Genomic DNA, 13,015 nt, shown 5'->3' on the forward strand with positions numbered 1-13,015 from the left:
GTGTTTTCTGAATTCCAGTTGGTGGCCCCACCCCCGTATTATTTTTATAAATGTATAATCAGAGTTATTTTTTAGCAATTAAGCATGCTACTAGGAAAATGAGCAATGTTGTCACCTCATGTTCTCTGGGTCCTCCTAGAAGCCTGGAATGTGCTTTTTTTTTTTTTTTCACTTAAGTGTCCCCGTTTACCGTTGAGTGTTGAGTTTCCATCACTGAGCATGTCAGTTTGATGCCATCTCTTATCCTTTAAATTAGTACTCTCACAATGTTTGTTAGAGCATCATTTCCTTTACTGTAGTCTCTTACCTCATTTCTATATTTTAATTGTGCCTTTGGCATAACCTTCAGGTAGTTAATTGAGTGAAGACTGTGAGCTTTAAAATCCCTGTTAAAACAGACTCATTGCTTAATGTTTCTCTGGCCCTTCCAGCTCCGTGGTTGCTTTTCACATCAAAGAAAATAAAGAAACTACAGTTTTGTTTTGTTTTTCTGACCATTAACAACAAGATTTGTTTGTTTGGTTGGTTGGTTTTGAGACAGGGTTTCTCTGTGTAGGCTTGGCTATCCCAAACTCACTTTGTTGATAAGGCTGGCCTCAGATTCACAGAGATCCACCTGCCTCTGCCTCCTGAGTGTGAGGAGTAAAGGTGTGTGCCATGACTACGTGACCTAAGAAATTTTTATGAGCATTCAAAGAATGAGTAAGTAGAGGCTTAGGAAAACTTTTATTGAAAGACTGGGCTTCATGAGGAAACAATGCTAACTGCCTTTGTTGAAATTAATGTTTTCATTTATTAAATGTGAATCACTAAACACTGCAATGCTTCTTTGAGCTATGTTGGTGAATTTGCTTTGAATGTTTTCTTAGTTTTTCATAGTTTTCAATGTTTTTCATAGTTTTCTTAAAAATTCCTGTGTGGCACTGGCAGTGAGCGTCTTTCTATTCCTCATGTTGGTATTTATTGTGTCTCCTGCAGATGGATGGTTAGATTGACTGGCCCTAGAAGTGACTTTCTGAATATTAGTCTAGCATTTGTGAAATGAAAATGTGACTTTTTTGATGTCTAGAAAATCTGTGCTAATAGGTGTGTTTATTTATAACCATAGAACCAGACATGTTAGAACTTAATGGAACATTCAGATTAACTCCCTGATTGTTATGCCTGAGAAATGTAAACTCGGAGATGAATGGCTTTTTACAGCCATTTTTACATAATCCTAGGCCACATTTATTGTTCCTTCTACATGCTGTGTTTAAGATTAGAATTTGCATCTCAAGGGACGGCTCAGTGATTCTTTCAGAGCGCAGGCTGCTTTTCCAGAATATTCAGGTTTAAGTCCCACATGGTACACAGGTGGCACAGAGACACATATGCAGGAAAAACACCCATGCACATAAAAGAAGCAAATAAATGTTTTAAAGAATTATCACGTTCAATTTAGATCTTCAGGAAAAGCCCATTCACTGACAGAGCTCCAGGCATCAATCGTTTCTAAATTTTCTGTTGTCTGTTATTAGTGCCACTTCTTTGGGAAACCCATATTATTTGTCCTGGTTCCGTAATAAGAACATTAATTTTCTTGGTTTCCAATACTGTGTCACTCTCAAAGCACTTACCTACTCTCACTACACAGTCTAATCATTGTGTAACAGAGTTTTTTCTCTTTTTTCGTTTTAAAATTGATTTATTTATTCACTTTTCATCCCTATAGCAGCCCCCCCACCTCCCTTCTCTCCTCCTGGTCCTACCCTCCCACCCTTTTGCCCCCTTCCCCCTCTCCTTCTCCTCAGAAAAGGGGAGTCCCCCACTAACCCATCCCAGCAAGCTGCATCAGGACTAAGTGTGTCTTCTTCCCCAGAGGCCCGACAAGGAGGCCCAGGCAAGGGAAAGTGATTCAAAAGCAAGCAACAGAGCCCATGTCAGACACAGCCCCTGCTCTACTGCTAGGGGACCCTCATGAAGACAGGGAGGTGTTTTTGTTTGTTTGTTTGTTTGTTTCATCCATAAGTCACCCAGTTTACTTTTGAAATTAGGAATTTATTTCTCCAAAATAAAAAATACATTTTAAACTCTTGGACTGCAGTAACATTAATAACATTTTTCTGGCCTGAAAATATTGCACGATGATAGTTTGATTGTCTGTCCTGTGCAAGTCTCTGGGTTTGGTCTTCAACAGCACCATTACCACCACACACACACTCGCGCACACACACACACATAGGCAGGCACGGCTGTACTCGTACGTATCCTCACAGGCTCACAGTGTGGCCCAGGCCATATAAAGTATCCCAAAGCCAATCTCTTCACATTAGATTCAAGCATACAAACAAAACATGCACAGCTCTAGGCATCCTTTTAGTTAATGTAATATTTCCTGTGGATATTTGCCAGGGAATAGTCATTACAATAACATTGACTTACTGCTAGTTTTTTTATTATTATTATTATTAAGCCCATCCTTCTCCAACTAGCTGAAGAAACTTGATCACATGGAAAACACTTTATTTATAACAGTCTTTACTATACTAAAGGACTAATTTCATAATAATTGAATGTAAAAGTAGGAAGGAACAGTAGAAAACGAGCTTGGTGGGTGCTGTGTAAAAGAGACTTTAAACAGAGCGAAGGAGTCCTTCACCGCTCCTCAGCAACTAAAGCTTACAGCCCTTAAAATCAGTTCTTCCATTTCTGATTTACACTTTGTTGCAATGTGATCACATGACCTATTTGTCTCTTGTCAAAATATTACTTTACACATAATTTTGGATGCTGTAGGGAGCATAGATACATAGATAGGAGAGAATCTGGTTCACTGAGTTCTTTTAATAGCTCCCTATATTCTTTTTAAAGGTAGCACTTTTGGCTCTTGCCCACCAGAAATTCTTGTTACTGTTGTTGCTGCTGCTGTTGCTTTGGTGGTGGTGGTGGTGGTGGTGGTGGTATTGGTGATAGTGGTGGTGTTATTGGTGGTGGTGGTGGTGACGGTAGCAGTGCCTGGGACGAATACTCAGGTGCGCATGCCAGCGAATACCCAAGGACAAAGCTGGATATCTTCTTCTATCTTTTCCACCTTACTTTTTGAAATAGGCTCTTTCAGTGACTAGGAAACTCCCCGTTTCTGCTAAATTGACTGGTAGACAGGTCCTGGGATCCATCCACCTGCCTCCGCTTCCCTACCCTAGCGTTGCCTGTACATGCACCAATGGCCTGCTTTTACACGGGTGCTGGGGTTTTGAACGCAAGTTCTCCTGCTTTTGCACGGAGCCATTTTTCCAGGCTCTCACCCTGAGATTGTTAACAGAAAAAAATTATTATGAGTGAATGATATCAGGGTTAATTAAAGTCAATCTTGGGAATGATTTGTCTTGGAGGGCAATAGAAAAAAAGAAATGTGGTCAGGCAAGCTGCAAAAGAGCCCATCTGGTCTTGCTTGCTACTGCTCATCAGCAGTGACTGTCAGTGGGGTGGGGGAGGGTTCTGATTTCAGAAAGCTAATTCCAATCACAATCCTTATCGCACCCCTTTTCCAAAAAGGAGTTTCTATTATGTTGGTGGTAGTGATTATTCAATAATGGCAATCCCAAGCCTTTCCTTTGTAATTTAGGAAATCGTTTTGAGAAACATGATTCCTGAGTCCACGTTCCTGGGGCAGCACGTTTGAAGACTGGAGGCAGCAGAGCATCCAGGCCAAATCTGGTTGGAGAGGAAATCTGTTCCCAGGATTAGTGAGCTTCCCCAGCTAGCCTGTAGGGGGGTGTGTTGAACTGAATGAAGCAATGGGAACCAGCCTGTCAGCCAGCCTTTCAGGCTAATTAGCTCAGCATACAACAAAGATAAGTTAGCCTGAGAGGAGGGCCCTGAGGGTCTTTAGATTCTGGGAAATGTCTGATTGGCAGATGTTAAAAGGGATTCTTTGGTAATCCAGTGCATCAATGAGCTGCACAAATTCAGTCCAGAGCTGCAAGAATTCAGGCATGAGGACACAGTGCAGGAGGCTTGCACAGGCAGACCGGAGATGGACAGAACCTTGGAATCTCTGAGGCACATCATTGCCCAAGCCTTGCCTCACAGAGACCCGGCTTTGGTCTTCAAAGACTGTAAGTACTGAAAGAAAAAAACTATTTTTTTTCCTGACTTTTTAGAAAATAGTCCTAAATGTCTAGTCACATCCTATTTAACTATGATTTCTGCTAGAGCTTTGTAGTCGTGTGTGCTGTGGTCTAAGCGATATTTAAATTGTTCCTGGCTTCAGTCAGGGGAATGATTTCATTTTTCCTACATCCACAAGATCCTACTGTGTAGATGACCCTTCTTCTAAAGTCTAAAACCTGACCAGTCTTAATGAACTTTTCTAAAGGCTTTTTTTTTTTAAATAAAGCAAGGATGACTGGAATTCGAAGGAAACAAATAACTTGGAAATGATAATAAAAATGCATTGCTAGTTGCTAGTTTATTTAATGAGATAACTAGTCACATTGAATCACATATTTTTATCTACAATTACTTGTAGCAAAAATTTTTAATTTTAACTGAGCTCCTAAATTTTAATAACAAATTATAATGCCAATAAAACAAGATGCCTTCTAACTTCAGCCTCATTCCCCACATCCCAACCCCCATCCCACATGGCATGGCAAAGTTATTTTTAAATCTTTTTCTAAAATGATTATGAAAAATAATTCAGTCAAGCTTTCCAATTCCAGCAATACTATTAAACCATTTGTCATAGAACTTCACTTCTGGAACCAATTTGATTTCTCACTGCTGCAAAGCAGACTATCTTCACAGTGTATCTTATCTACAGTGAGTGTCGGATTACAAAGGGCTTCTGAAATAGAATTGCGCTTTGGAACTGCCCAAAAGGTGAAAATGCATATGGAATGTTTTTAGCTGCAATACGTTACAGCTTCCCTCCTTGTGACTCTAGAGATGTTTGTCTCCATCAAAGTAACAGTGGTTTGGATTTTTTGCTTTCTGATTAGTGGATAATGGTCCTTTCCAGATGTCCATGCAGCTTATATTTCTCATATGTGTGATTAAAAAAGAGAAATGTCTGACCACTTTATTCTACAAAATTTTCCTCTTAGAAATTAAATTGTAACCAATCTGTCCTCCAAGCCATAAAATGAAAACCATTTTCCTTCTTAATTTTTTAAAAAATACTGTCTTCAAGCATTTGTCAATAGCTATGCTAGAAATAATAAAAATCACTGTATCCTCAACCTTATTCTGGAGTCTATTCTGGCTTGTTACGTTTCCCTCAGTGAAAGAGAAGGAAAGAATGTCTTTTTCCTGCAATGCATTCAAGTCTTAATGAAGGGTAAAAAGCTTTGGCATGTCCAAAGCTTTGGATAAATTGTAAAGACTTACATCTAGAATTTGAAGACTAGAAGCAGCTAAAAGCACACACATACACACAAAGAGGGAAAAGTTCAAATCTGAGTCTGCATGGTCCAGTTTTCAAGCTGAACTAATTTCTTCCAATTGCATAGAGTTTATAAGAGACTAAGAGTTTTTAAAGGGACAATGTCTCTCACCAAAATTTTTGCAAGAAGTCCGTTTTTTTTTTTCTTTTTTCTTTTTTTTTTTTTCTTTTTCTGAGACCCTGGTAATCCACACAGAAATGCTTTCATACGGAAAAAATGTGTCACGTTTCTTATATTTCATTCATTAACAACAACAAAAAAATTCTAAATTTGGCATTTTTCCTTGCCAGCTTACCCTGGAATGAGCTGCTGCTCTGCAGCTGCTCCTTCAGGGTGAAGGTTAGAATGTTAGAATGTTAGAATATTTCCAGGTTTTCTAACCTGGAAATAAAATAACTCAGTGACATAAGCTAAATGGCAAACGTCTCTACCCATCTTTGTGGAAGAGTAGAAATGGGTTTTACTTTCTGAGTCAGGACATCAGACGTCTGCTTGGGGACCAAGCCACACCTTGACTACTGTGGGTGCTACACATGTCAAAGTCTGGCTCAGGAGCGTTATGTCTCGGGCACATAACGCCACCATACTCCTGCTGGCAACCTAAAAAAACTACCACCAGTCTTAAGCAGCAGCTCTGAAGTCTCCTTCCTGTCCTCTTAGCTCACTCCAGGCTCCGCCCCCGCCACCACCCACCTCGTCTCTGCCAGGAGGGATACATAACTGCTATTTATTTAAAGAGAATTGCTTCCTTTCTTTCCTGGAAGATGAAAGGGACTTCAAGAAATTATAAAACTCAGCTCAAGTGAACAAAGGAGAATTTTAGAAAAAACTGTCGGTTGTTCTTAAACTTCTGTGAAGGCAAAGTGGTATTTCTTTTACTCTTTGGACACCCAGTACAGAGAGCCAAAAACGGCCTCCTGGGCCATTCACCACCCTGGGTTACCTTTTGATTTGCTTACAAACAAGCAACAGTTGGTAAATTTTCTCTTTAAGTTGATTACCAAAAGCGCTCTGAGAGGTTTCTGGTCTAAGGCAGACCCATGTGGGAATGGTTACATTCCCTTAAGGAAATAATGTTGAATGCATTGCTCAGCCATGGAGGCCCTTCAGGTGGTGTTTCACAGCAGGTTCAGTCTGTTGTGGTTTAGGTGCGTTGTTCATCCACGATAGCTGTGTGTTTTTAAAAAAATTTTTTTAATGTTATTTTCTTTCTTAAAAGGAAAGAAATTTTTTCCTTACTTATTAGTAGACATTAAAATGAAAGAGGTTTGGGATAAGATGGGATCCCAATCTGAAGTTTGTGTCCGCAGGCTGGCATGAAACTGTTCTCCAGGAGCATCTCTACAGCAGGCAGCACTGGATAGCTCCACACGGCCAGACAGAATCTGTGTGCAGAGCAATTGTGGCATGTGCCCATGCTGCCTTCCATTCTGAGCTCTGTGTCATCCAACTTCATTAAATGGATCCTGAGTCACAGGCAAGGATGAACTGTCTTCAGAGCACCTCTGGCCCTCTCTCGTGGAGAATGTACTTGCTTGCTCTTTGTTGGCCACTGTCTGACCATTCCTTGGCTTTCTCAAGAGCAATTACTGCATGATTTCAAAATGGCTGTGTAGGCACATCATAACCTAGGTACTAATTCTTCACATTACAAAAGTATAAGATACTTACATCTCCAAGTGTTACTCCATCCTTTTTATAGAAACTAGCATGTTAAATCCTCATTGTATGACAGATACTTTGCCAGAAACATTTACTCTTCCTAGTAAGCCAGTAAAAGTAGACAGCGCTGTAGTGCTGTGTATACGGTTTTTATTAGTGGTAGAATGGAGGCAAAGCAGCCAAGTCCCAGCATAGTAGGGCTGTAGTGGCACAGTCTGTTGAGAAGGCAGAGAGGGAAAAAAGATGAACTTTTTTGGGAGGTGGGGCTGTCCAATAAGTAGGCATATCTGAACACAGCATGACAGGAATGCAGATGTGGGGTATTTTTAGAGGAGGAGAAGCCACTTGGCCAAAGGCCATATACATGGGTCATGGATTGAATGAAGAGGTAGATTGAGTCTTTCCAGACACACGGGCCATTAGGAAGTACTAGAGTTAGGTATAACCTTAAACTCTTTGCTGAAGTTTATGGCTTTTTGAACATTAGGACAAAGCATAGGCTGATGCCTGTTGAAGGTGTAGGTACTGATACCTACATTGGGGAGAAATGCAACCTTATCAGTAGGAAACCATTTGCCAACCCAGGCTAGATGTAAGGTTAGCGAATGGTGAATATGCCTCTGAGAAAGTGGCTTTCACTAACTGAAAGCCAAATCAAAACAACTTTCTCCAAGAGATTATTTAAAAGCTATCCTGATTGTCATTTTAGCCACAACAGTTAGTGAATTAGTGGGTTAGCTTTATAAAGTTTTATGTTGGATTTCGCTAATATTTTTTCCACATTCTATGATGAAAAGGTAAAATGCAATCTTTGCTAAACGTTGCTCTCAGATGCAAATTTCTCACATATTTGAGGTGCATTAACTTTTTTATTTGAAAAACATTTCTCTGCGTGGAAGGTTATATATATCAGATAGGTGAATACTTAACTTCAAAGAGCACATTTCTACCCTTTAGAAAACTCAGACCAGACTACAAGGCTATTAAAAACATCTTAGTAATCATGAATCTGGCAGTATATAGCCTGGGAAAGCAAAAAAATCCTCAAGAGTCAAGTATTTTTTCCATCCCATTCTCTTTAGTGTAGTTATTTGAATCTATAAATTTGATGATATATTTATAGTTTTCACATTTAACAGAAAGGGGTAGACGTAAGAAATGTAAAATCCCTGCACAGAATGCAGGGCATTCCACCACATAAACTGCCCTTGAAAGCCCGCCACTTCATTTCAGAGCAATGATTCCATCTTAATTGCAATAAAGTAAATGTTGATACTTTTAGTATTAAACTAGACATGCATGTTTTATGGAAGACTGTTCAAATGTCAGTTTTACTTTATTTGTAACAGGATACAATGACTTTTATTTGAATTTATACTGAGAAAATGAGAACTTCAGCTCAGTTATCAGTAGTATAAAAGATGTTTAATTTATCTTTTATCAGCAAATGTTCATTTGGCAGTTTAAATATTGAAAGACATCCCAAGGAGAAAATATTTCAAAGTCTTTTAAAGAGGGAGAGTAACTTCTCAGTCACATAAAGGCCATATCTGCCTTAACACCATTTTCCTCATATACAGATACATTTATTTAACAGGTCAAAATAAAATATAATAGACACTTATCCCACGAGGTCAGTCTGTGGCCTCTTCATAAGCTACTTCCTCATCTCACCAAAGGTTTTTATTTTATTTTATTTTATATTTTATTTTAACAATTGAGATTTGTTAGCTTGAACTCAATTTTAACAACTTCTGAAACTCATGTGCTAAGTTACAGCCCATAATGGGATACAGCTGCCCAAGGGTGAGGTTATAAGTTATGATCTTTCTGTTTAAATGATATGGTTTTACTGATTATGTGCTACAGATTGATTTAAGAAATGTTAGACAACTTTAGAAGCATTTCATAAAAGAATTTTTTATTTAATATATTTCATATTGAAGTTTTAACCCCCAAAGGCTTTTATTTCTTTTCCTCCATGTTCAAATGTCCACGTAAGTTTAGTCTGTAGAGGTATTTAAAACAATTCTATTTTAAAAGAAAAAGAATCTTATAGAAAATTTAAAGCTAACAGAAGAAACAATGACTTCATCCTGTAGTTCCTTCCATTGTCTCTGGAGTCAATGGAATGTTATGGTTTTAAGTTTTTGTTGGCTTTGTTTTTCCTCCTGATGCGATGATAATCAGTTGATCCTTCCTTCCATCTCCTCTTGTTGAGCAGCTGTGAGAGACCATCAATAACCCGCCACTCTGTTGGCACTTATGGCCTATGCTTTTTCCTCTGCATTTCTTGCCTGCTCTTCTGAACTACATGTTATGATTTCTCCGGGGTTGTTTTGTCCTTAGCTTACTTGTAAGTCTCAGGGCAGAGCCAGGCCTTGTACTTTGGTCACATGGCAAATGTCTTCTACAAGGCCAGGTTACCTGGGAGGTATATGACAAATATATTTAAACTACTGATTAGTTAATTTTTCTCTCCCAAGAGAAGGAAAGATGGAAAGAGTTTTCCTGATGAAATGAACTTCCCAGCTCTCTTCTAAGTCTTCCTCAATTGATACAATTATCAGAGAATAGCTACATTGAGGGATAAATTGACATCAAAACAGGCAGGGGGGACCATGAAAGAGGAGACCCTAAAGACACAAAAGCCATCTCAGGCAATTCAGCCAGGAGCTGCCTCAAGCTAGCCTTCTGACTAGCTCAGAATCACCCCACCGTGTGCAAACTTACCATTCCTTACATTCACCCACAGAATAGGCCTCTAGCTCTGGGTAACATGGGCATTCTTCTTATGGCCCAAAACTATGTGTGCCTTATACATTGACCCTGCGGCAGATACTAGAATGCATTCTTTCCATCGTTACTTCAGGACAAATGCATTATATACCTAAAACCATATTTTTACAGCTTTGACCATTTTAATAAACCTAAATTGTGTGCCTGATCTTCAGCTGGTTATCTCCCGTCAGTGTCCTGTCCAGTGTTTCAAATACAGTGCAATCTCAGTGCCCAGCAGAACCTGGGGGAAGATCCATACCTTATGATTGGTAAGTAGGTTGCATCAGCTTCCTATGCTGTGCAGCTTTTAAAATGACATCCTCTGACCCATGCTACCTGTGAACTCTATCGTGCGGCGGCTGCTGCTGTTCAAGCGTGGTGCATACAGTGACTTTTTCTTTAATTTGCCTTTGTGCTTTTCCTTTTGTTCCTTCATACTTCCTTTTCTCTCCCTGTCTTTGCAAGTAGACACAAAATAAACGTTATTTAACTTTTTTTTAAATAAAGTTTTGAAGTTAAGCCTTTTTTAAATTCAAGGAGTGAATAGTAATACCCCTCCCCACCCCAAGAAAAATAAAAGAATATTACTTTTTAAAATTTTGTAGAGTTTCCTGAGAGGCTAACTATGTAAAACAAACCCAAAGAGTTTGTATTCCTTCAGAGAGATATTTGGGGTTAGGGGTGGAAGTGAAAGAAGGAAAGAAAAAGCCAAACAAAAGCCAGGCAGCTTTCCAGCGGTTGAAGGAGCTGGGGCTCAACCCTTGAGAAGGGCCACTGCTGGGAACAAAGAGGTCTCCAGCTGCCTGTCCCACTGTGCCAGTGCAGCTACCTTAAAAGAACTTCTGCACGGAAAGGAAGGGGGTCAGGACCTGCCCTCTGCTGCAGGGCACAGGGGCAGTTTCTGCCAGAGTCCATTGGTCTGAAAGCCAAAGCTTGAGATCATGGCAAATGCCTGCAGCGCTGGCATGGCTGGTCAGTCACTGGGCTCAGCCAGGCTCAGCACAAGGCCCAGAGACATTTCGTTTTAATATATCACAAGTTTGTCTTTTACATTATTTGAGGAGCCTTTTCCTGGTTTTTCTCAATTAAAAAAAAAAAATCTCATTACTAAGAACAAGTTTCTGGAATAGTAAATACTTTTTAACATTATGTGAAAAGTCATTTGCTAACAGGTATTTTAATGAAAGGTGATATTAAAAGATTTTAAGTCCATCTGTTTGAAAGCAGAGAATCAATTTGAAAATACGTTAATTATCTTGAGAGCTGCTTAATGATTTATTTGTAAATGGCAGCCTTTCCAACTTGTCTTAATTGTTTTTGGCAAGACATTTTACTCCGCTAGAGAATTTTCTGACATAGGATTAAAAAATTGGCTTCTTTTTTTGTGGTAGATTTATTACAAACTGTTATGATCCTATGTCTGTATGTGTGTGAACAAACGGCCTCATATAGGACTTGCATTTTCAGTAACTGAACTGGGCCATGAAATATAATGTTTCTTCTTTCCTGAGGTATATGAAGTCACTAAAAAATAAATTTAAAATGAAAGTTAATTCCTTAGTTTTTGCTAAGAAAAGTTTCATTGCCTTTAGTACCATCCATCACAAAGTGAAAATATAGAATACTAATATGTAAGATATTGAGACATAAAACAGTTTATTCACTTATTTTTTGGCTGTTTTAAATCTTTGACTTCACCAGTGAATTTTCATAAAAGAGCTTGCTCTCCGTAATCTCTGAGTTGCTCATGTATTTGGGCAATAAATAGCAACAGTGTATTTAATGAGAGAAGTTTCAGACATGCAGGCATACTGTATTTTTAGAGTATTTAATGATAAGGTTTCCCAAATCCTATGTGCAATTAGCTTCAAAGATGCAATATGCAAACATTTAATCATGTCTACCTTCAACATCTCTGCTCACAATGCCTAAGGCACTGGTACTTAGCATGTGTGGAGCCTGCTCTGAGCATTTTATTTCTTTCTTTTTCTCTCTTTTCTTCTTTCTCTACCCCCCATCCCAGCTTCATTTACTTGTTTTGTTTTTTTTGAGAAAGGGTTTCTCTGTGTAGCTCTGGCTGTCCTAGAACTCACTCTGTAGACCAGGCTGGCCTCAAACTCACAGAGATCTGTCTGCCTCTGCCTCCCAAGTGCTGGGATTAAAGGTGTGCACCACCACCGCCCAGCTGCATTTTCTTTTTTAAAGCACACTGCTTTCCTCAGATGAGAATTGGAACAGTTGAACAAATCTCGCTTTGATACAAATGGGATTCAAACCAAGCTGTCTGATTCTGGAGCACAGGCTTCTAACTTTTCAGCAACTGTCCACCTCTTAATGATAAATGAAGAGATAACATTTATTATTTATTTACATGTGTGTCTGTCTGTAGATATATGTGTGCTTGAGATTAGGGGTACCCTCTGGAGCTTGAGTTATAAGCAATTGAAAGCTGCCTGATGTGGGTGCTGGGAATTGAATTTCAGTCCTCTGCAGGAACAATACATGTTCTTAACCACTGAACCATCTCACTGAACCAGCTCCTTGAAGGTTTTTTTTTTTTTTCTTAATTAACTTTTTTTTCTGGATGATCTATCTATTAATGACTGTGATATATTAAAATCGCTCAGTGTTCCTTTTTGCCTAAGTATTGTGGCATTGGGTACATGGATATTTGGTTAGTATAGATTTACAATCATTATGTTTTTTTTATGGTTTTCTTTTTATTAGTATTGTCTTAGTTAGGATGATGAAATACCATGATCAAAGCAACCTGAGGAGGGAAGGGTTTATTCTGTTTACACTTCTATATCACAGTTCAATATCAAAGGAAGTCAGGACAGGAACTCACACAGGGCATGAACCTGGAGAAGGAGCTGAGGCAGAGGCCATGGAGGGGTGTTGTTTACTGACTTGCCCCTCATGGCTTGCCCACTTTTTTTCTTATAGAACCCAGCCTAGGAATGGCACCACCCACAATGGACTGATCCCACTCCTATTGATCACAGAGACTGGCAAATCTCTTAAAGCCAGTCTGTTTTGTAGAGCAAGTTCCAGGACAGTCAGGGCTACACAAAGAAACCCTATCTTGAAAAACCCACAAGGAGGGAAGGAAGGAAGGAAGGAAGGAAGGAAGGAAGGAAGGA

The 13,015-nt window shown here is 39.2% G+C and overlaps 1 protein-coding gene across 1 annotated transcript in view; it reads left to right on the forward strand.

Annotated features, from left to right (window-relative positions):
* The first annotated feature begins 3,858 nt into the window (after positions 1–3,858).
* Lix1 (limb and CNS expressed 1) overlaps positions 3,859–13,015 on the forward strand; it is a 51,181-nt gene continuing 42,024 nt past the window's right edge. Inside the window, exon 1 of the mRNA XM_055616113.1 lies at positions 3,859–4,100. Coding sequence (XP_055472088.1) covers positions 4,019–4,100 — 82 coding nt within the window. The 5' untranslated portion in view covers positions 3,859–4,018. The remainder of the gene's footprint in view (positions 4,101–13,015) is intronic.

The sequence above is a fragment of the Psammomys obesus genome, unplaced genomic scaffold (assembly GCF_907164565.1).
Source record: "Psammomys obesus unplaced genomic scaffold, mPsaObe1.curated_primary_1811, whole genome shotgun sequence".
Lineage (NCBI taxonomy): Eukaryota > Metazoa > Chordata > Mammalia > Rodentia > Muridae > Psammomys > Psammomys obesus.